The sequence below is a fragment of the Drosophila miranda genome, chromosome XL (genome assembly GCF_003369915.1).
Source record: "Drosophila miranda strain MSH22 chromosome XL, D.miranda_PacBio2.1, whole genome shotgun sequence".
Lineage (NCBI taxonomy): Eukaryota > Metazoa > Arthropoda > Insecta > Diptera > Drosophilidae > Drosophila > Drosophila miranda.
Genome location: NC_046673.1, coordinates 7044846 through 7066284, shown reverse-complemented (window position 1 = coordinate 7066284; position 21439 = coordinate 7044846). Strand labels below are relative to the sequence as shown.

The 21439-nt window shown below is 45.5% G+C and overlaps 5 protein-coding genes and 1 long non-coding RNA gene across 6 annotated transcripts; 4 read left to right on the top strand and 2 right to left on the bottom strand.

Annotated features, from left to right (window-relative positions):
* Window positions 1-49: 49 nt before the first annotated feature.
* Window positions 50-744, bottom strand: LOC117187470. The gene is made up of 2 exons (XM_033390235.1): window positions 683-744; window positions 50-627 (listed from the first exon to the last, which is right to left on the bottom strand). Exon 2 carries the CDS (start codon window positions 624-626, stop codon window positions 225-227), a length of 402 nt encoding a protein of 133 aa, XP_033246126.1. The 5' UTR covers window position 627; window positions 683-744; the 3' UTR covers window positions 50-224.
* Window positions 745-7919: 7175 nt separating this feature from the next.
* Window positions 7920-9705, top strand: LOC117187693. The gene is made up of 2 exons (XR_004472326.1): window positions 7920-8661; window positions 8732-9705. It is a non-coding gene; the product is annotated as an uncharacterized LOC117187693 (long non-coding RNA).
* Window positions 9706-10915: 1210 nt separating this feature from the next.
* On the top strand, window positions 10916-11644 carry LOC117187032 (ultraviolet-B receptor UVR8-like). The gene is made up of 3 exons (XM_033388694.1): window positions 10916-10923; window positions 11144-11494; window positions 11555-11644. The coding sequence occupies exons 1-2, from the start codon at window positions 10916-10918 to the stop codon at window positions 11463-11465; spliced, it is 330 nt and encodes a 109-aa protein (XP_033244585.1). The 3' UTR covers window positions 11466-11494; window positions 11555-11644.
* Window positions 11638-16512, top strand: LOC117187423. Its single transcript, XM_033390080.1, has 6 exons — window positions 11638-11926; window positions 15205-15315; window positions 15379-15613; window positions 15687-15807; window positions 15875-15991; window positions 16056-16512. Exons 1-6 carry the CDS (start codon window positions 11792-11794, stop codon window positions 16348-16350), a joined length of 1014 nt encoding a protein of 337 aa, XP_033245971.1. The 5' UTR covers window positions 11638-11791; the 3' UTR covers window positions 16351-16512.
* A 280-nt stretch (window positions 16513-16792) lies between these two features.
* On the bottom strand, window positions 16793-17670 carry LOC117187451. The gene is made up of 2 exons (XM_033390158.1): window positions 17426-17670; window positions 16793-17370 (listed from the first exon to the last, which is right to left on the bottom strand). The coding sequence occupies exon 2, from the start codon at window positions 17367-17369 to the stop codon at window positions 16968-16970; it is 402 nt and encodes a 133-aa protein (XP_033246049.1). The 5' UTR covers window position 17370; window positions 17426-17670; the 3' UTR covers window positions 16793-16967.
* A 1384-nt stretch (window positions 17671-19054) lies between these two features.
* Window positions 19055-20043, top strand: LOC117187031 (ultraviolet-B receptor UVR8-like). Its single transcript, XM_033388692.1, has 3 exons — window positions 19055-19062; window positions 19283-19633; window positions 19694-20043. Exons 1-3 carry the CDS (start codon window positions 19055-19057, stop codon window positions 19704-19706), a joined length of 372 nt encoding a protein of 123 aa, XP_033244583.1. The 3' UTR covers window positions 19707-20043.
* The last annotated feature ends 1396 nt before the right edge of the window (window positions 20044-21439 follow it).

The following is a 21439-nucleotide window of genomic DNA, read 5'->3' as shown; positions in this document are numbered from 1 at the left end:
TAAATAATAATACGAGTAGTACCTAAAACAAATCCTTAAAGTGCACCAATATCGTTGCCTAGATTCTTCGTTTATTTGGCTCGTGTGTTAGGCTCGTGTGTTAATGTCGTGTTATTGAATATGCTATGTTTTGTTTACCGAGAGTTTGATATGTATTACGTATCGTGTCCGAACAGGGGCAGTGCAGTGATCAAACTGCATAGCCAGGGCCCTTCTATGCTATGTCACTTGCATAGCTCGGCGAAGAAGCTCTCCAGGCCGCGCGCCTTCTCCCACTTGCCATCGATGAGTGCCTTCTGGTGGACCACCATCAGGGCGCGGATGCAGTCGACCATCAGGAGATCAAAGTCGTTGCAGAGGAGACTCACAATTTTGGCGTAGCTAGCTGTGGCCGGGCTGGGGGGCCGGGTCACACAGCCTATGAGAATGCGTAGCAGCTGCTCCTTGTGGTCGGGCAGGCAGTCGGTGATCAGCAGTTTCAGTCGACAGATGTGGAAAAAGTCGGCGACGAAATTGACTCCGTCTAGTTTAGCCATCAACTCGGCAATTAACTCACTACGGTCGTCGGGGGTGAGATCCTCACCGCGCCCAGCTTGCCACTTTCTCTTGCGATGATGACCGTTCATTCTGATAGAACATTGGGATTCTCACTGATTCTGATTTTCAGACAATAAATACGTACGTATGTGCACTAATTGAAGAAAGTAATTCGAATTACTGTGCTATTTGTTCACTTTTCACTTGCTTTTTTCAGGGAGGCTGCGAACGATGCAGTTCGAAATTACTACTGAAAATACAGGCGAACTTAGGCGTGTTATTGTAACTTATTTCTAGCTTCACAATTTTTACACAGAACACTCACTGAACTGACTATTAATTGCCAGATTTGTTGACAATATCTGAACAAATGTTTGGCCTATTCCGATTGACAAAGCCGGCGAAAACGATATATTTTCTGTCCCCGCATTGGCAGCACTGGCTTTATAAAGGTAACCTTTGCGGCTTCCTAGCTTCATTTTTTAGCACCAGGAGTTTCGTTACTTTTGTCGCTTTCTGTGTAGTTGGAATCAAACACATGTTCTTCAGGGAAAAAGAAAAGATCGCTGATGATGAACAGTGGTTAAGTTGAGTGGTTACTATTTGAATAAATACAATTTTATGGGCGGCTTGTTATTTTCAAAATAAAGGCATGTAACCGCCGGATTTTATCAGACTATCGCACAAAAGTACCGATGTTCGCAGCTTCCTGTACATCGATAAGTAGAATCAAAAGTCGCGGATATATTTGATCTAACGTCCTGAGCCAACAGAAAAATAGTATCGACTCGGCCAAATCTGAGAAAAATATTCATGTTAATATGTTCGCCCAGCCAAAAAATATCAGACATATAAGTCGATATATATCAAAAAATTGATATATCAATACATATTTAACAACCATCCCTAGAATACTGAACTCTACCTGCGGTGACCGCTCTCAAATCATTTATTCCAATGGATTGGATCTAAATCCTTTTCGCTCATTCACTTTCAAACAATTTCTATTTGGCGCACACCACTTGCATCCAATCGATAGTATTGATGGTCGAATTGCTTTCTTCGAAACGGTTGTTGGCTCTTTTTGCGCTCTCATTAAATCAGTTAAGGTTCTCTTTTTCGCTCTATTTGAATCGAGTATGAATCGGTAGCAACCGGTCCCAACCATTGAAAATTCAAATTCAAGAGCTGAAGCTGCTTTAAAATGAACCAGTCTTGTGGGAAAATGATTCGTCAATCGGATTAAAGTTTCTGGGCAAGGCTGAGGGTTCTAGTTAGCTAGTAACATTACCCGAATGTTACGAACCTTTGTTTTTCTTTGGGGCAAGGCCGGCTAGCCAGTCATCCCAGGGCTGGATACTTCCCAAGCCCTCAGGTCGCACAACAACCAACTGATTGGACATCTCGAACAAAATGAAACAACAAAAATAACCGACAAAAAAAAACTGAAAAAACGGACTCTACTCGACAAACAACATTACAGTCTTCCCTCAACACAGACTTGGACCAGGTCGAGGTGTCGATGTTTTACCCCCGACGCACCCACCCTACCTGAGATCTGAATCACACGTTCCGGATCTCCCTGCCATTGGCAAAAACCTTACCCTCTCGTTGCTGTGGCTCCTCTTCCCCCCATACGAAACGCTTAACAATTCATTTCTTCGTTATAATCTTCACTTCATTTCCTATTTTCACACGATATCATTTCTAAACTAGGCCTGCCTATTCATCCCCCCCTCATCTTAGTACTACTGGCGGTTAATAAATAATTAGATTAATAGGAATAAATAATATAATAAATATAAATAAATAGGTTACATATATATAATAAATATGGACGGACTTAAATTACATATACTTATAACTAGAGACGTCTAACAAAAATAATTAATGGGAGTAAATAAGTTGATGTGCTTTTTTTTCTTCTCCCTAAGTGGGCGAGGGTCCCGCACTACGTGGCCAGGTCTGATCCTTCGAGACCAGCAGGAACAACAGGCCAGGGTGGCGGAGCTGTGACCTATTCCCTACGGCCAACAAAAAAATAAATTTGGGGTTTCTTTACTCCCCTTTGGAGCGGACTCACTCTTATGCTTCCTGGTCCTGGTTCCTGGTCTTTCCCTGATCTGGATCCCCTGGAATCACATTTATTTATCTTTTATTCATTTTTTTGCAGGGTGATGGCCACTACTCCATCCTCATCCCACTCACTTTTTCTTTCAGAACAAAAAAAATCGCTAAGTCACTAGGTCCGGCGCGCATGCTCCTCCGTTGCGGGAACTTTTTTTTCTGAACCCCCTCTTGGCTGTTCTGTTTAATGCTCCCGGCTGCCGATCCCCATCGCTCTCTGTTCTATCGCCCTTGAACTAGGTTCAAGGGCATGGCCTGATTCGGGCTGCTGTCGGCTCTCTTTTCTTTTGGGTGTGGGTGAGTTGGCTTCGGGACTCCGTTATGGGATGAGATCGGAAATCCTCTCACAACGGCTCCGGAGAGCGCGCGGAACTCTAACTCTCCAGGACCCGGTGGCCACTCTTCGCTAACCTTTCCCCTTAAATTTTGGCCCTGCCACCCTGTTCAAAAAAAATACCTTCCTCTCAGCGCTTCTAGGGTCTCGCCTATCGATATCTTCGCATGCAACACCTAGCGAAAATTCGAGCGACCATGGCCGCGGAGAATTATTCGCAAACATCGAAGAGCTTCACCAAAAATGCTGGCATTCTCGGACATTACAGTGCCTAGGAGGATCTTGCAGCGCCCAACGTAGGCTTACACCCACGTATCTGATAATCCTTAAGTGAGTGTTTTTAACTCTGAAGTCCCCAGTCTGCAATTTTCGCTACAATTTTAGGTCTTTGGCGTGAAAAATCCCCACCGGCCTCCCCGACAGATCCTCCAGCTCGTAGGCGTTATTCCCTACTGGACGTACGACTCTGCATTTTAGAAATTTCCGGGCGAACTTGGCGTTGTAGCTTTTGCCAAAGTCGCTGAGGGTGAAGTTGCGCCTGTAGACTTCTTGGCCAGGTCTGGCGAAAAAGACTCGGGCCCGTTTGTTATAACGCTGGCTGCTCCGCTCATACGCTTGGTGTAGGCTGCGTTTAATTTGCTCGCGAATGAGGTGTCGCTTATCCGCGGGATCTAATGCGTGCACTTCGTGTTCCGTCAAAGACTGCAGCTTCCTCGCCAGCTTATAGCAGTTCCCATTCAGGAACATCTGCTGTCCAAATACAGCGAAGAACGGCGTGACGCCTGTGGCTTCGTGCACGGAGTCACGGATTGACACTTCGATCTCCGGTAGGTAGATGTCCCAGTCCCTGTGATCCTTCTCCAGATACGTCCTTATTGCAGCGAGTATCGTCCGATTTACTCTCTCGGCTGCATTGCTTTGCGGCGAGTATACTGCTGTGCGCATGTGTCGGATCCCGAAGCCGCTGACCATGTCCATGAAAGTCTTCGACAGGAACTGCTTTCCGTTGTCGGAGTGGATCACCTCTGGCACCCCGAATTTGTAAAAGACCTCTTGCACCAGGAATTGAATGACGTTCGCCGCGGTCGCCTCTCTCATCGCCTTCAAGAAGGTGAATTTCGAAAAGTGGTCTACGACGACGAAAATCCAAGCCTGTCCCCTTTTCGACCTGGGATACTTTCCAAGGAAGTCTATGTAGAGCTTTTGGAATGGCCTCTCCGTGGTTACTTCCTGACCGATCCCGACTTGGCTCCGGTAATTGGGTGCTTTGGATTCCTTGCATTCGGTGCAGCTTCGGACGTATTCCCGCACTTGTGCCGTCATCGCCGGCCAGTAGTAGTGCCTTTTTAATCTATGCAAGGTCTTCTTCATTCCACCGTGTCCAGCTGTGTGGTCTTCGTGGGCCTTTGCGATGAGGGTTTTCGTCAATGCCGCGGGAATCCATAATTTCCACATGGAACCTTCCACTTGGTCGTCGATTTGCGCGAAGGCCATTCGCTTGAATACTAGGTCCCCGTCTATTCGCAGGTCAGGCAATACTTCTTTGTTCCTGCAGATTTCTTCTTTCAGCTCCTGGTATTCCGTTGACTTGAATTCCGTCGTCTGGAATCCGAGGATTTCCGTTGGGTCTAGAACCACCTCCTCGATGCAGCGTGATAGTGTATCCGCCACTATATTTTCGACTCCCTTGCGGTGTTCGATCTCAAAGTCGAACCTCTGCAGCCGCAATGACCATCTCGCTAGACGCCCATTCAGGTCCTTGAGTGACATTAGCCACTTGAGGCTGGCGTGATCAGTAATTACCGTGAACGGCATCAATTCCACATATGGCCTGAATCTCTCTATCGCCAATACCGCAGCTAAACATTCTTTCTCCGTTACAGAATAATTTATTTGGTGTTTGTTCAGCTTGGAAGAAAAGAATGCCACTGGACGCTCTGCTTTGTCGTCATCCAGCTGGAAAAGCACTGCTCCCACTCCAAAATTTGAGGCGTCGCACTGGATGTAAAAATGGCGTTTGAAGTCGGCATGGACTAATACAGGAGCCGTGGTGAGGGCCTTTTTCAGGGATTCTATGGCCGCCCTCGCTTCCGTTGGCAAGGAAAACTTCCCGCGCGCATGCTTCTTCAGAGCATCTGTTAACGGTACAGCGACGGTTGCGAAGTCCTTGATGAAGCGCCTATACCATCCTGCGGTTCCTATGAAACTCCGTAGCTCCTTCACTGAACTTGGGTTCGGGATCTTTTGTATAGCCACAACCCTATCGGGATCCATTTGCAGCGTGCCACCTCCGATGATAAACCCTAGGTATTTTAGCGACTTAAAACAGAATTTGGATTTTTTTAAGCCTATCGTCAAATTCGCTCTTTTCAGGCACTGGGCCACCAATCGCAGATACCGCAGATGCGTCTGGAAGTCCGGGGCTATCACCAAAAGATCGTCCAAATAAACGAAAACGTTTGATCGGAGCTGAGTTGGAATTACCTTATCCATCACTCTGCATAACCTCTGGGCAGCGTTACACAGACCGAAGGGCATCATCACGAATTGATACAGCGGACGGCCTGCGACGGTAAATGCGGTGCACTTCCGGCTTTCTGGGTCCAGTTTAATCTGCCAGAATGCGAATTTGAGGTCGACGCTAGAAATGTAGTATGTCTGGTCAATCCTGGATAGTATACCCTCGATACTAGGAAGAGGGTAAGCATCTTTTACGGTGAGTTGGTTCAGTTTCCGCGCGTCCAAACAGAATCTATTTTTGTTTGGCTTTCGCACCACCGTCGTCCGATTGCTCCATGGACTATCGCTAACTTCGATCACTCCTAGCTCCAGCATTTTATCCACCTCGGTCCAGATCACCTCCTGCATCGCTGGGGATTGAGGGTAATGCCGATCTTTAAATGGTTCTGCGCCCTCGATCAACTGGATCCGATGCTGCTCTACCGTCGTTGTTCCCAATCCGGCATCCTCATAGGTCAGAAACTCCTTCTTTACCTTCTCCAGCTCTTCGGTTTCCGTGTCTTCCAGGGCCCAAGCTTCCACTTCCACGTCCTCCGGGCGATGTTCGGCGTACTGGCTGATTTGTGACATTTGGATCTCGCCTACTTGGACCTCGCTGGATCTACTGGACTCTTCTCCGAGGACTGTGGGAGCCAGCGCGAAGGATCTCCAGAAATCTATGCCCAAGTACATGGCTTGCTCTAGGTACGGGCATACGTAAAACAAGATCTCTTTGTTCATTCCGTTATATCTTACGCAGAGTTTGGTTTTGCCGATTATGGACCTGTCTTCTCCAGAGGCTGTCTTGATGATCGAGACATAATTGTCCATTTCCACCTCAAGGTCGGCAAGGAGTTCACGGCTGCCCTTTCCTAAGACACTAACGGATGCCCCAGTATCTAGGAGTCCAGCAATCCGATGTCCTCTTATCTGCACTTCGGCAAACACTCTGGGATCGCGTCCTGCTCCTCGTCTGACTGCCTCGGCCACCTCTTTGCGAGTCTGTCGCCTTTCCTTAAATCTGGAACGGGCCTTTTGGAGTCTACGACTGACACCGCGCATCCCCTCCAGCTGCCTGTCATCAAAGATTTGGTTTCGAATTTGTATGTATCTCCTCATCCTTTCTTCGGCCGGTACAAACTTCAAACTATTTTTATTTAATTTATTCGGGCTATTATTCTTAAATTCTATATTAATTAGTGGACCATCGTTCATTTCTTCGCGGGCTTCTGTCCCGAGCGCTGATCTCCCGCTTTCATCATGCCCGCTCGTGCGTTTCCCGAGCAATTGGGACACGTTGGAGTAAACATTTCTGGTTTCCCGCAGCGGTAACAAAATATTTTGCGTTCCTTCGCCACGCAGTCTCGGAATCCGTGGTCGAACTGGCCGCAATTCCAGCAACACAGCCTGGGTTTGTTCGCCAGGTGAGTTTCTTCCACCATCCTTGCTTCGTCTTCATCCAGAAACTCCGTTTCCGGCTCTAGCTCCTCCACTCGCTTCCCGGCTGATTGGAATTTCGGCACAGGACGGAACGTCGACTTCTGCTCGCGTCCGCGAAAGTGGTACTCCACTTCCAGGCACTCTTCCCTCAGCTGCTCCACGTTCCGGACTCGGATCGCGTAAACGTAGCGGGCGATCTCATCATCGAGCCCCTTCTTCAAGACTCGCACCATTTCGGACTCAACCAAAGGTGTGGTGAGTCTAGCCGCCAGTCTGCGCATCGCTCTAAAATATTCTTCCACAGATTCGCCAGATTGTTGCCTTCGCTCGTGCAAGGTGCGTAGCCGCTCGAACTCGCCACCCACTGCTCGGAACCGGGACACCAACTCGTCCTTCAAATCCTCCCATCCTTCCGGAGGCCGTTCTCGGACAAATTGCCAATACCACTCCGCCGCTTGTCCTTTGACGAGATGGTGAAAGTTGTCAAGGACCTCGTCCCACGACCGTCGGTTCTGCCTACGGAGGAACTCGACCCTGAACACGAAGTCCTGCACCGTCATCTTATTTGGATCTCCATCTCCGTCGAAGTGGATTTCCCATTTGTCGACGCGCCCCATCTCGCTCCTCTCCAATCATCTCTCCTTTCATATGGTGGCAGATCTGTTGGACCTCCGCCGTCTCCTGATGTCTCCCGTCTCTGCCTTCCAGCACCTGGATCCAGGTCCGCATCGGCTATTCCTCGGCGCCAGTTCTGGCTCAACCTCGCCGGCTTCCTTGGAGGCGACTGTGAATTCCATGCGTCATCGTCCTTGGGTCTTTTGGGCATGGTCCCTGTGTTCGGCTTCTGCCTGAGGTGAGCTAGAGGCTGCTGATCGCCATTATTATTATCGTTGTTTTCACCCTGGTCTCTTTCCAATCTCAGATCTTGGATCAATTCCACGTTCTGGCGAAGAGGCGCCATCACCTCTGTTATGGCCCCATCAGCTCCATAAAGCCGCGACGGATCTCCTCCTGCAACGTCCTACTCAGAGTATCTGCCATGCTGCCTCTCCACGTCTCCTGTGCTTGCGCTATGGCGACATTTACTCCTGAGAGAATCTCGGAGGGCAGTGCGTTCGATTGGCCTGGCAAATTCCAGCTGTCGTCTTCACGCCCCTCAGCGCCCTGTGTGTCCCCGCCTTGCATCTGTCCTTGGAGGTTACCTGGTGGAGGAGTCCTGCGAGTCATTTTCTGCTTAGACCGCAAGTTGTACGCGCTCATCAACCTAGCCCTGTATTTCCCTACCTCGAACTATCCTACTTATCTTTTTATTCAATACAATTAATTATCTACTCTTCTTTCCAGAACAATCGCATAAACACTACCTATAACGCCAACTCACTGATCTTCAGCACAAAAACGTTTAATACGGCAAAAACACTAATAAGGGGGAAAGGAACCACAACTACTACTAGGGCCAACTCTGCACATGGTGTTCTACGTCTTTTCCTGTCCAACGTCTAAAATTTGGCGAGCGCTGTTGACTGATCTTATCTTCCTTGAAAGATTAAGAGTCAAGGGCGCTCACTTCCCTACAGTCGCTGTTTCCGCCTACTTCCCTACTGAATGTTCGTTGCGGGATGTTGTAGCTGCTCCGAGTGCAACGCGTGGCCGACATCTGTCCCCACGGGCCACTCGGAACAAAAAATCTCCTTGAGAATCTACTCTCCCGACTCCATCCAGCGGTAAGCAGGGGAAGCGAAAAACAGAAATCTTTCTGACCATTCCTAACTTCGGGTATTTCTTTTTCTTCAGGTTCTCCTTTTGCACACCAGGCACCGGGCCGGTTGCTAACTGGCTTTTGGATTCTCCTCTGCCAGTGCCAAACCAAATCCCCTCTTGAGATTGCCTGCTTCCCGTTGTCAGATAAGTGCCGAAACATCAAACATCAAAAAAAACTATTTACTTTGTGGATTTTTTTCTTGCATCCTCAGGTCCCTCCGCGCCGTGCTTCTGTGAGCCAACTCGTCGAGTCCCTCACAGGCCACCGGAACACCGATGGACCCCAGATTGCAGAATACCACTCGAGATCTATCTTCTCTGCTGGATATTTATAACTTCTTCGACGTCCGTATGATTCGCATCCGTACTCTCCCTCTTTGATGGTCGAGCCAGGACTGCGAGTCCACTTCCCTGTCTCAGATTGGGCGCCATTATTGTTACGAACCTTTGTTTTTCTTTGGGGCAAGGCCGGCTAGCCAGTCATCCCAGGGCTGGATACTTCCCAAGCCCTCAGGTCGCACAACAACCAACTGATTGGACATCTCGAACAAAATGAAACAACAAAAATAACCGACAAAAAAAAACTGAAAAAACGGACTCTACTCGACAAACAACATTACAGTCTTCCCTCAACACAGACTTGGACCAGGTCGAGGTGTCGATGTTTTACCCCCGACGCACCCACCCTACCTGAGATCTGAATCACACGTTCCGGATCTCCCTGCCATTGGCAAAAACCTTACCCTCTCGTTGCTGTGGCTCCTCTTCCCCCCATACGAAACGCTTAACAATTCATTTCTTCGTTATAATCTTCACTTCATTTCCTATTTTCACACGATATCATTTCTAAACTAGGCCTGCCTATTCATCCCCCCTCATCTTAGTACTACTGGCGGTTAATAAATAATTAGATTAATAGGAATAAATAATATAATAAATATAAATAAATAGGTTACATATATATAATAAATATGGACGGACTTAAATTACATATACTTATAACTAGAGACGTCTAACAAAAATAATTAATGGGAGTAAATAAGTTGATGTGCTTTTTTTTCTTCTCCCTAAGTGGGCGAGGGTCCCGCACTACGTGGCCAGGTCTGATCCTTCGAGACCAGCAGGAACAACAGGCCAGGGTGGCGGAGCTGTGACCTATTCCCTACGGCCAACAAAAAAATAAATTTGGGGTTTCTTTACTCCCCCTTTGGAGCGGACTCACTCTTATGCTTCCTGGTCCTGGTTCCTGGTCTTTCCCTGATCTGGATCCCCTGGAATCACATTTATTTATCTTTTATTCATTTTTTTGCAGGGTGATGGCCACTACTCCATCCTCATCCCACTCACTTTTTCTTTCAGAACAAAAAAAATCGCTAAGTCACTAGGTCCGGCGCGCATGCTCCTCCGTTGCGGGAACTTTTTTTTCTGAACCCCCTCTTGGCTGTTCTGTTTAATGCTCCCGGCTGCCGATCCCCATCGCTCTCTGTTCTATCGCCCTTGAACTAGGTTCAAGGGCATGGCCTGATTCGGGCTGCTGTCGGCTCTCTTTTCTTTTGGGTGTGGGTGAGTTGGCTTCGGGACTCCGTTATGGGATGAGATCGGAAATCCTCTCACAACGGCTCCGGAGAGCGCGCGGAACTCTAACTCTCCAGGACCCGGTGGCCACTCTTCGCTAACCTTTCCCCTTAAATTTTGGCCCTGCCACCCTGTTCAAAAAAAATACCTTCCTCTCAGCGCTTCTAGGGTCTCGCCTATCGATATCTTCGCATGCAACACGAAATATCAAAAACGAGAAATATTTATGAGGGACCTATCGATAAGTCCACGTTCCGCCATTTTGACGCGTCCATCGCTACTGCGCAGCTGCAGCGCCGACTGCAGGCTGCTTTTCCTATAAAAAGGCCGACAAGAGCTTTTTTCTCATACATATATGTATGTATATATTTTTTTCCTAATACTGGCACTGTTTCTATTGACTAAACTGAATCTTCTTCAGATGTCTTTCAATTAAAAATTTATTAAATTTACATGGGAAAAAAAAAACATGAATTGCGAATGGCATGTTTTTTCGATGAAAAAAAAAAATGTTCTACCGATTTTTCGTTCAACATATTTTCACAAAAAGTTGCGGAGGTGCTGCGGAGGAGTTGCCTCCGTCGCAGATACGGTCGTGGCGGACGTCTATAATCAGGAGGTCTTTGTTTTTATATTGAGAAAATGCATGTGTAATCCTTAAGCTAGAAAGTTGTACATTGCGAATCTCGTGGATGAAACAAACGGTTTATTCTTCTGCGTACATATTCATAATTTGTTTGTTTTTCCTGATTTCTGGAGGATTCGACTCATTCAACTTTAACAGTTGAGGCACGTCCACCGCGCCTTCATATAGATTTAAAAAAATGTATTTACGTTTTTTTTTTACTTTAACTTATTCAACTTTGACAGCTCTTTGAGTTTGGTGGGGCAGCATTTCTGGTCAAAAGACCAGTCCAACGCCTTCCTCTTCGAGGAGGACGTGCGGCAGCTGGCCGTCGGCTGGACCCACAATGCGGCGCTGCTCCGCAACAACGAGATCCTCATGTGGGGCCGCAACTGCTACGGACAGCTGGGCACGGGCTCGATCAGCGAGCAGCAGGCGGTGCCCCAGCCACTGAGCCTCCGACTGCCCGACGGCCAGACGCCTGCTCGCGTGCACATGGGGGCAGAGCACGGCCTGCTGCGGACTACAGCCGGCGAGATCTACACCTGGGGCTGGAACGAGCACTGAAACTGTGGCAACAACAGTACAGAGAATGTGTAAGAATCTCCCTTCTGCCAGTGGATTGGCTTTAAATTCAATTTTCGATCAATTTCCAGATGCAGCGCGTGAAGTTGGCCGGAGCTGGCTCGGGCTTCTGTTACGCCATTTCCGAGTCGTCTGTTAATTAATTTTTTAATAAATGTTAAAAATGCTTAAAAATACTAAACGGAATATCGAAATTAAGGTATTTGATGTCGGATCATGAGCAAAATTGTACGAATAATCAAACCCAAGCAGTTGGCGCTCTTTCTTCCATCGATAGTTGAAGAAACATCGATGTATCGATAGTAACAATGAAGTTTTTCAACCTTCAGCAGCTTTACTTGAACTCCGCGGAATTTTCGTTGCAAATACTATTTGCCATTTTTACAGTGAAAATAAAGTGCTTTGTTTTTCAAAAACTTAATCTTTTCCACAGAAAAAAGAAGGTAAATATGGTAAATGGTAGATTTTTATATATTTTATTCGAAATGTGCGGCTTGCCAGGCAATTAGTGGATGAATTTGAGGGCGCTTATGGTTTTTGAAGCCAACAAGTGCAAATGGCGATGGAGAATCATCAAAGTGCAATGAAATATTCGAAATATTTGCGGCACCGGCCTCTACACACTCGTGTTCCATGATAGATGCCTCAGAGCAGAGAACTATCTCCCTTAAATAATTGGCAGCACAGAAAAAGTCGCCCAAAGTGAGACATCGCTTCTTCTGCGCAAAATGCAATGGATTGGATTGATATTTCTTCGATCCGCAGAAGTCTCACTTTAAGACTTCTGTGGGCATGTGTATGCCGGCATTTTTCGTTCACCAATACACAAAAAGATTAACCAGTGCTGCCAATAGTTCATCCACTGATACACACACGCACACACAGCACTCAAGCCTTCACGACCTCTGACTGGGCAGCACTGTCGTGGTAGGCGTCTGTGTCGGGCAGTAATTCCGAGAAACTTCAGCGTGTATTAGTAGACCACTCCGCATAAATAAAATAAATTTCCCATAAATCAATTTTTTTTTGTGCAACCGAAACACCGCTTTGAGAACATACGTCGCGTGGGTCAGGGACTATGCCAGTTGCTGTTACGGCCTTTTGGCCGTAGGAGAGGAGAGCCGCCTGCTGCTTCAGAGCCGCCTGCTGCTTCAGAGCCGCCTGCTGCTGCTGCTGGAGAGCCGCCTGCTGCTGCTGCTGCTGGTGGTGGTGCTGCTGCTGCTGCTGGTGGTGGTGCTGCTGCTGCTGCTGGTGGTGGTGTTGCTGCTGCTGCTGCTGTATATTGGCCTGATTGAAATTCATGCCCATGAGCTCCTGGTAAATGTGTCCGATGGCCATTTCCGTGGCACTGGGCAGATGTCCATGGGCGTGCAGGCCAATGTCGATGCCAGCCCCAGCTCCAGCTACGTAAAAATTATTACGCAACCACTTACGTTTTCTTACGTGTTATGTTGCTGGCAGCATTCAATTTGTATGAGGCAGACTCATGTGCCGTGAAATCAAGCAGCATTGTTCCCCAACATTGCGCGGATTGAGCAACATTTTGCATACCCTGGGAAATGGATTTTATGGAACTGAGAAAATTTTTGTCATCTAATGCACCAATATAGGCCAAAACTATTCAGTCTCTGTTCAAAAGGTATTTCAACGATATTTTGAAGGTTTTGGTCTTCTTACAGAAACCAAGAATGGGTATCGGGATCGAGATATATTTACAAGACCCTAATCATATGCATTAATATGTCTAAAACATAACAATCTGAGATAGTTTTTTAACTAATTACGTTTTAAAACAGTTTCTTCATATATTAACCAAATAGGGTATACCTATGCCCAAACTCCGATTGACGTGACATTCCATACTCACGTTACCATTGTTTTTTGTTGACCTTTTTTGTTTAAACCTTGTTTTCAACACTATACAATAAAAGGGAGTACTTAAAAGTAGTCAATCAGGTAGAAAATTTATTCATTAATGGCCTAAAATTATGTTGGTAGAGCTAAAGGTTTTAGTTAGTCAGAATTATTCAACGGAATAAAGAAATTGAGCAATGGGAACGATTTTTCTCTTACGTTTTATTACTTTTTATCACGTTTCATTTGTTTGACCATTCTCGCTAAAACCTTTTTTTACGCAAAATCCAACAAAAGCAAGTATTAAAAATAAGCCAGTTAAGTAGAAAATTGATTCATTAATCGTATTAAATTATGTGGGGATAGATAAAGGCCCGGTTGACAACATTTAAATCCTTGTCGCTCACATTCAAAAAAGTTCGATTTGGCGCGCACCACTCGGTATATTTTTCAAATGAGACCATATATTTCGGTGCTGTTCTGAGGGTCATACTGTAGAAATACTGGTTTTCGCCGCGCTCCCATGTGGTGTTTTTTAGTGCTAAATGGTATTTTTGTCATTTATTAATTTCATTTTCAATGCTATATAGAAATCCAATAAATGCAAGTATTTCGAATACGCTAATCATGTATAGAATGGATTCATCAATCGTACAAAATTGAGTGGGCATGGCTAAATGTTCTATATAGATAGTTTTATTCAACGGAACAAAGAATTGGTCGTTTTTTGAATCGAATTTGAGTTCGCCGCAGTTCGCTTTAGAAACAATGAGTCCCATTCCATACACACTGTTGCGGCAACATTTCCTTGAAAACCGTATTTTAGTCAAAATAAAATACATAAAGGTAATTAAAAGGAGCAATCTTGTAAAAAATGTATTTATCTATGCGATAAAGCTAAGTGGGAAAATCTATATAGCTTGGCAATACCCGATTCGCCGCAGTTTCGCTTTAGCAACAATGAGTCCCATTCCATACACAAACATGTTGCTAATTCCATGCACACATACCCTGGGGGAAATGAATGTTATAGAATTGTGAATACGTTTGTCTTCCAAGGCTCAGTAGGTATCAGGATCGACATAAATATATGCAAGATACTAATAAGGTACTTGAATATGTCTAAAGAATAAATAAATTACGTTTGATCTTCATACAAAATTAGCGAAATAGGGTGTACAAAGGCTATACACGCATCACGTCTTCAAATACCAGCAACATTGCGACTCTTTTTTTTGTTGAGCTTTTTCGTTTAACCCTGTTTTTACAATAAATACAATAAAAGCAAGGATTAAAAACTATCCAATCTTGTAGAAAATTTATTCATCAATGGGATAAAACTATGTGGGCATTGCTGAGAGATTTAGTTAGTCAGCATTATTCAATGGAATATCAAAATTGAGCAATTTCCTTTTTCGTTTGTTTTGATTGACCTATTTCGCTACTTGTTTTTTGTTCGACTTATTTCGCTAAAACCTCTTTTTACGCAAAATTCAATAAAAGCAAGTGTTTAAAATAAACCAGTCAAGTTGAGAATAGTTTAATTAATCGGATAAAATGATTCGGGCATAGATAAATGTGCTGTATAGCTAGTAATATTCCACGGAATTTTAAAAACGAGGAATATGTAAAATAGAACATGAATTCGTCAGTACATTTACGGTATATTTTTCAAATGAGACGGTATATTTTGGTATATTTCTGAGGGTCGGACGGTATATTTTATCGAAAAGTCCAGTAAAGAACGGTACTGCTGTTTGAAAAATTTCAGCTGTATATCTTATAAATAAAGAGATTAGCAGACGTACATGGTTATATTTTAATATATATATTTAATTTTGTTTTTAAAACGTTTATCATATTTCAGCTCTTTCTCCTGCACCTTGACGACATCCTGCCGCAGGCGTTGAAGCTACAGCCGCGCAACAATAACCAGCCGACTGGCTGCTCCACAATCATTGTCAACCAAAAGAATTGCGTAGGTAAAGCCTAGAGGAGCCCCAGAAGATTGCTTTAATACAGTGCAACGTCTCGTTTATAGCGACTGTTGGGTCACACCGAGGATGCCCTGACGGAATCCCTCAATCATTACTATTTTGTTGACGCGCACATCATCAGCGACAAGCCGCAGGGCAAATACAATGTCAAGGAGGAGCACTTTATGTCCCTGTGCTATGCCGGACACTTGCCCGGCTACACCATGAATCAGAATTATCATGGCCTGGTCTTCAGCATCAATACGATCAGTGCGGAGCTGTTGCGCAGTGGCAAGACACGTGAGTGTACTTCCCATTTCCCTTTCGATGGGATAAGAGACCTTTAATGAGGGTTGGCTTTAATGCTTTTTAGCGAGACACTTCTTGACACGAGCCCTGCTGGCCACCAGCAATGTGGACGATGCTTTTAGGGTGCTCAAGGACGCAGGTGTGGGAGCAGCCGATGCCTGCTCCATTAACTTTACCTTCTTGGCGTGAGTATCAAAGGGACTTTGGTCAACGGTCAACAGTCTGCAGTTTTCTTGTTCCTTGATTTCACAGCGATCCCCGCCAGATGTTCTATAATGTGGAGATGGCGCCTTCGCCAGACCGTAAGAATGAGTCGCTTTTGAACATCAAGGAGATACCCTTGGGCAATCATAACTACCATGTGAATCAGTGAGTACCAGAGATCTACCAGTAGTCATTAGCGCAGCTTGAGTAATTCTCGATTCGATCCTAGATTCGATCGCATACGCCAGGATCAGGCCAACGCTCTGATGGTCGACTCCAGCGTATCGCGAATGCAGGCGTTCGGCACCTACAAGCCGCCATCGAGCGAGCAGGATGTGCGCCATATGCTGGGCGATGTCTCTGGGGGAATGTATTGCGTGTGGCGCGAGAATGGCAGCTGTGATGAGGTGGTCAAAACCATTGCCGTTGGCATTTTCGATCTCACCGCTAGGACCATGTCGCTCTATTCGGACAATCCCAGTCAGACGGAGCCTCACTGCAGGTTGCCTCTGCTCTTCAAGTAGCTTTAATGCACACCCCCCGCCTCCCCCCTTTGTTGGACGCAGATTTTACTCGTATGTTTAATAAACATAATCAAATGGCAGTTTGAGCTTGATCCAAAATTTTGTTGGGTCGTTAGCCAATCTAAAACCTCTCACTCTTCAAAATAAAACTGTGAAATTTGAGTGAGCCAAGATGTTAGTACAGAGGGGCATGTGCATGTGGATAATTTCCCCACACATCCTTTGTGTGGTGTGATTCCAGGTGCCCATCTACCTGGGGGCCATGGAGCCTGGTTAGCTGCAGCGAAGATGACAAAATGGGAATGTGCGGATCGTCGAGCTGGTCGACGCTGAGTTCTTCAAACGGATTGTCGAGTGGGTTGCGGGGCTGGATGGTGGGGAATTTCTGTTGAATAAATAATAATACGAGTAGTACCTAAAACAAATCCTTAAAGTGCACCAATATCGTTGCCTAGATTCTTCGTTTATTTGGCTCGTGTGTTAGGCTCGTGTGTTAATGTCGTGTTATTGAATATGCTATGTTTTGTTTACCGAGAGTTTGATATGTATTACGTATCGTGTCCGAACAGGGGCAGTGCAGTGATCAAACTGCATAGCCAGGGCCCTTCTATGCTATGTCACTTGCATAGCTCGGCGAAGAAGCTCTCCAGGCCGCGCGCCTTCTCCCACTTGCCATCGATGAGTGCCTTCTGGTGGACCACCATCAGGGCGCGGATGCAGTCGACCATCAGGAGATCAAAGTCGTTGCAGAGGAGACTCACAATTTGGGCGTATCTAGCTGTGGCCGGGCTGGGGGGCCGGGTCACACAGCCTATGAGAATGCGTAGCAGCTGCTCCTTGTGGTCGGGCAGGCAGTCGGTGATCAGCAGTTTCAGTCGACGGATGTGGAAAAAGTCGGCGACGAAATTGACTCCGTCTAGTTTAGCCATCAACTCGGCAATTAACTCACTACGGTCGTCGGGGGTGAGATCCTCACCGCGCCCAGCTTGCCACTTTCTCTTGCGATGATGACCGTTCATTCTGATAGAACATTGGGATTCTCACTGATTCTGATTTTCAGACAATAAATACGTACGTATGTGCACTAATTGAAGAAAGTAATTCGAATTACTGTGCTATTTGTTCACTTTTCACTTCTTTTTGGATTGGTCTTCGGCAGAATCCACGCACGCGTTGCTTTTTTCAGGGAGGCTGCGAACCATACAGTTCGAAATTACTACTGAAAATACAGGCGAACTTAGGCGTTTTATTGTAACTTATTTCTAGCTTCACAATTTTTACACAGAACACTCACTGAACTGACTATTAATTGCCAGATTTGTTGACCATATCTGAACAAATGTTTGGCCTATTCCGATTGACAAAGCCGGCGAAAACGATATATTTTCTGTCCCCGCATTGGCAGCACTGGCTTTATAAAGGTAACCTTTGCGGCTTCCTAGCTTCATTTTTTAGCACCAGGAGTTTCGTTACTTTTGTCGCTTTCTGTGTAGTTGGAATCAAACACATGTTCTTCAGGGAAAAAGAAAAGATCGCTGATGATGAACAGTGGTTAAGTTGAGTGGTTACTATTTGAATAAATACAATTTTATGGGCGGCTTGTTATTTTCAAAATAAAGGCATGTAACCGCCGGATTTTATCAGACTATCGCACAAAAGTACCGATGTTCGCAGCTTCCTGTACATCGATAAGTAGAATCAAAAGTCGCGGATATATTTGATCTTACGTCCTGAGCCAACAGAAAAATAGTATCGACTCGGCCAAATCTGAGAAAAATATTCATGTTAATATGTTCGCCCAGCCAAAAAATATCAGACATATAAGTCGATATATATCAAAAAATTGATATATCAATACATATTTAACAACCATCCCTAGAATACTGAACTCTACCTGCGGTGACCGCTCTCAAATCATTTATTCCAATGGATTGGATCTAAATCCTTTTCGCTCATTCACTTTCAAACAATTTCTATTTGGCGCACACCACTTGCATCCAATCGATAGTATTGATGGTCGAATTGCTTTCTTCGAAACGGTTATTGGCTCTTTTTGCGCTCTCATTAAATCAGTTAAGGTTCTCTTTTTCGCTCTATTTGAATCGAGTATGAATCGGTAGCAACCGGTCCCAACCATTGAAAATTCAAATTCAAGAGCTGAAGCTGCTTTAAAATGAACCAGTCTTGTGGTAAAATGATTCGTCAATCGGATTAAAGTTTCTGGGCAAGGCTGAGGGTTCTAGTTAGCTAGTAACATTACCCGAAATATCAAAAACGAGAAATATTTATGAGGGACCTATCGATAAGTCCACGTTCCGCCATTTTGACGCGTCCATCGCTACTGCGCAACTGCAGCGCCGACTGCAGGCTGCTTTTCCTATAAAAAGGCCGACAAGAGCTGTTTTCTCATACATATATGTATGTATATATTTTTTTCCTAATACTGGCACTGTTTCTATTGACTAAACTGAATCTTCTTCAGATGTCTTTCAATTAAAAATTTATTAAATTTACATGGGAAAAAAAAAACATGAATTGCGAATGGCATGTTTTTTCGATGAAAAAAAAAAAATGTTTTTCCGATTTTTCGTTCAACATATTTTCACAAAAAGTTGCGGAGGTGCTGCGGAGGAGTTGCCTCCGTCGCAGATACGGTCGTGGCGGACGTCTATAATCAGGAGGTCTTTGTTTTTATATTGAGAAAATGCATGTGTAATCCTTAAGCTAGAAAGTTGTACATTGCGAATCTCGTGGATGAAACAAACGGTTTATTCTTCTGCGTACATATTCATAATTTGTTTGTTTTTCCTGATTTCTGGAGGATTCGACTCATTCAACTTTAACAGTTGAGGCACGTCCACCGCGCCTTCATATAGATTTTAAAAAATGTATTTAGGTTTTTTTTTTACTTTAACTTATTTAACTTTGACAGCTCTTTGAGTTTGGTGGGGCAGCATTTCTGGTCAAAAGACCAGTCCAACGCCTTCCTCTTCGAGGAGGACGTGCGGCAGCTGGCCGTCGGCTGGACCCACAATGCGGCGCTGCTCCGCAACAACGAGATCCTCATGTGGGGCCGCAAGTGCTACGGACAGCTGGGCACGGGCTCGATCAGCGAGCAGCAGGCGGTGCCCCAGCCACTGAGCCTCCGACTGCCCGACGGCCAGACGCCTGCTCGCGTGCACATGGGGGCAGAGCACGGCCTGCTGCGGACTACAGCCGGCGAGATCTACACCTGGGGCTGGAACGAGCACGGAAACTGTGGCAACAACAGTACAGAGAATGTGTAAGAATCTCCCTTCTGCCAGTGGATTGGCTTTAAATTCAATTTTCGATCAATTTCCAGATGCAGCGCGTGAAGTTGGCCGGAGCTGGCTCGGGCTTCTGTTACGCCATTTCCGAGTCGTCTGTTAATTAATTTTATAATAAATGTTAAAAATGCTTAAAAATACTAAACGGAATATCGAAATTAAGGTATTTGATGTCGGATCATGAGCAAAATTGTACGAATAATCAAACCCAAGCAGTTGGCGCTCTTTCTTCCATCGATAGTTGAAGAAACATCGATGTATCGATAGTAACAATGAAGTTTTTCAACCTTCAGCAGCTTTACTTGAACTCCGCGGAATTTTCGTTGCAAATACTATTTGCCATTTTTACAGTGAAAATAAAGTGCTTTGTTTTTCAAAAACTTAATCTTTTCCACAGAAAAAAGAAGGTAAATATGGTAAATGGTAGATTTTTATATATTTTATTCGAAATGTGCGGCTTGCCAGGCAATTAGTGGATGAATTTGAGGGCGCTTATGGTTTTTGAAGCCAACAAGTGCAAATGGCGATGGAGAATCATCAAAGTGCAATGAAATATTCGAAATATTTGCGGCACCGGCCTCTACACACTCGTGTTCCATGATAGATGCCTCAGAGCAGAGAACTATCTCCCTTAAATAATTGGCAGCACAGAAAAAGTCGCCCAAAGTGAGACATCGCTTCTTCTGCGCAAAATGCAATGGATTGGATTGATATTTCTTCGATCCGCAGAAGTCTCACTTTAAGACTTCTGTGGGCATGTGTATGCCGGCATTTTTCGTTCACCAATACACAAAAAGATTAACCAGTGCTGCCAATAGTTCATCCACTGATACACACACGCACACACAGCACTCAAGCCTCCACGACCTCTGACTGGGCAGCACTGTCGTGGTAGGCGTCTGTGTCGGGCAGTAATTCCGAGAAACTTCAGCGTGTATTAGTAGACCACTCCGCATAAATAAAATAAATTTCCCATAAATCAATTTTTTTTGTGCAACCGATCGCCATAAACAAACGAACAGACGACTGGGAGCCGATTACTTCCATTTCGCTCGAAGCAGTGAAGTTTCTCGTTCAGCGGTGTTTCTTTCCAATAAACATTTTCATTTCTTTCTCGCACAAAAAGATGTCGGAGAATAGCTTCAACTCAAAGTATTTGGACGATGACGATGAGGACGATGCGATTGCTGCCTCTGAGGGTGTGTACTAATGAATCCTCTAAACTAAATATAATCCACGCGTTTGTCTCGCGCTTTAGGCAAAGTTTCGAGCCAGGTGGCCAAGCGCATCTGGCAGCCAACCATCGATGATACTACCCCTGGGGTCTGGGAGCCGCCCGAGAAGCCCCTGCCCCACGTGGAGGAGGATGCTCCGATGAGTGCCGAGGCCCTGGCGGAGGCTCTAGCGGTGAGCGAGACCGCCTCGGACTTTATACACGAAGTGGAGCGCTCTCTCTACGGCGACAACAACAAGGAGAACGGCTCCGCCCAGTACTTCAAGGCGGCCGAGAATTATTCGCTGTTTGGCGCCAACTACATGGGCTTGGAGGAGGACAAGAACAAAAAACCGCCGCCGGGCTTCGACCAAAGCTCCAGTCAGATTGCGGCTGGATCGGCCGGAGTATCCGGCCAAAGCTACTCGGGGGTAAGTGGTGCTCTAGGCTTTCAATGAATTAGGAATCGATGATTCGTTGGCTAGAATATGCCCAATATGCCCTCCTTCTTAGCTGTTCTGAGGAAAACCCCAACTCTACCCGTATTTCAGGGACCCTCTTCATCCGG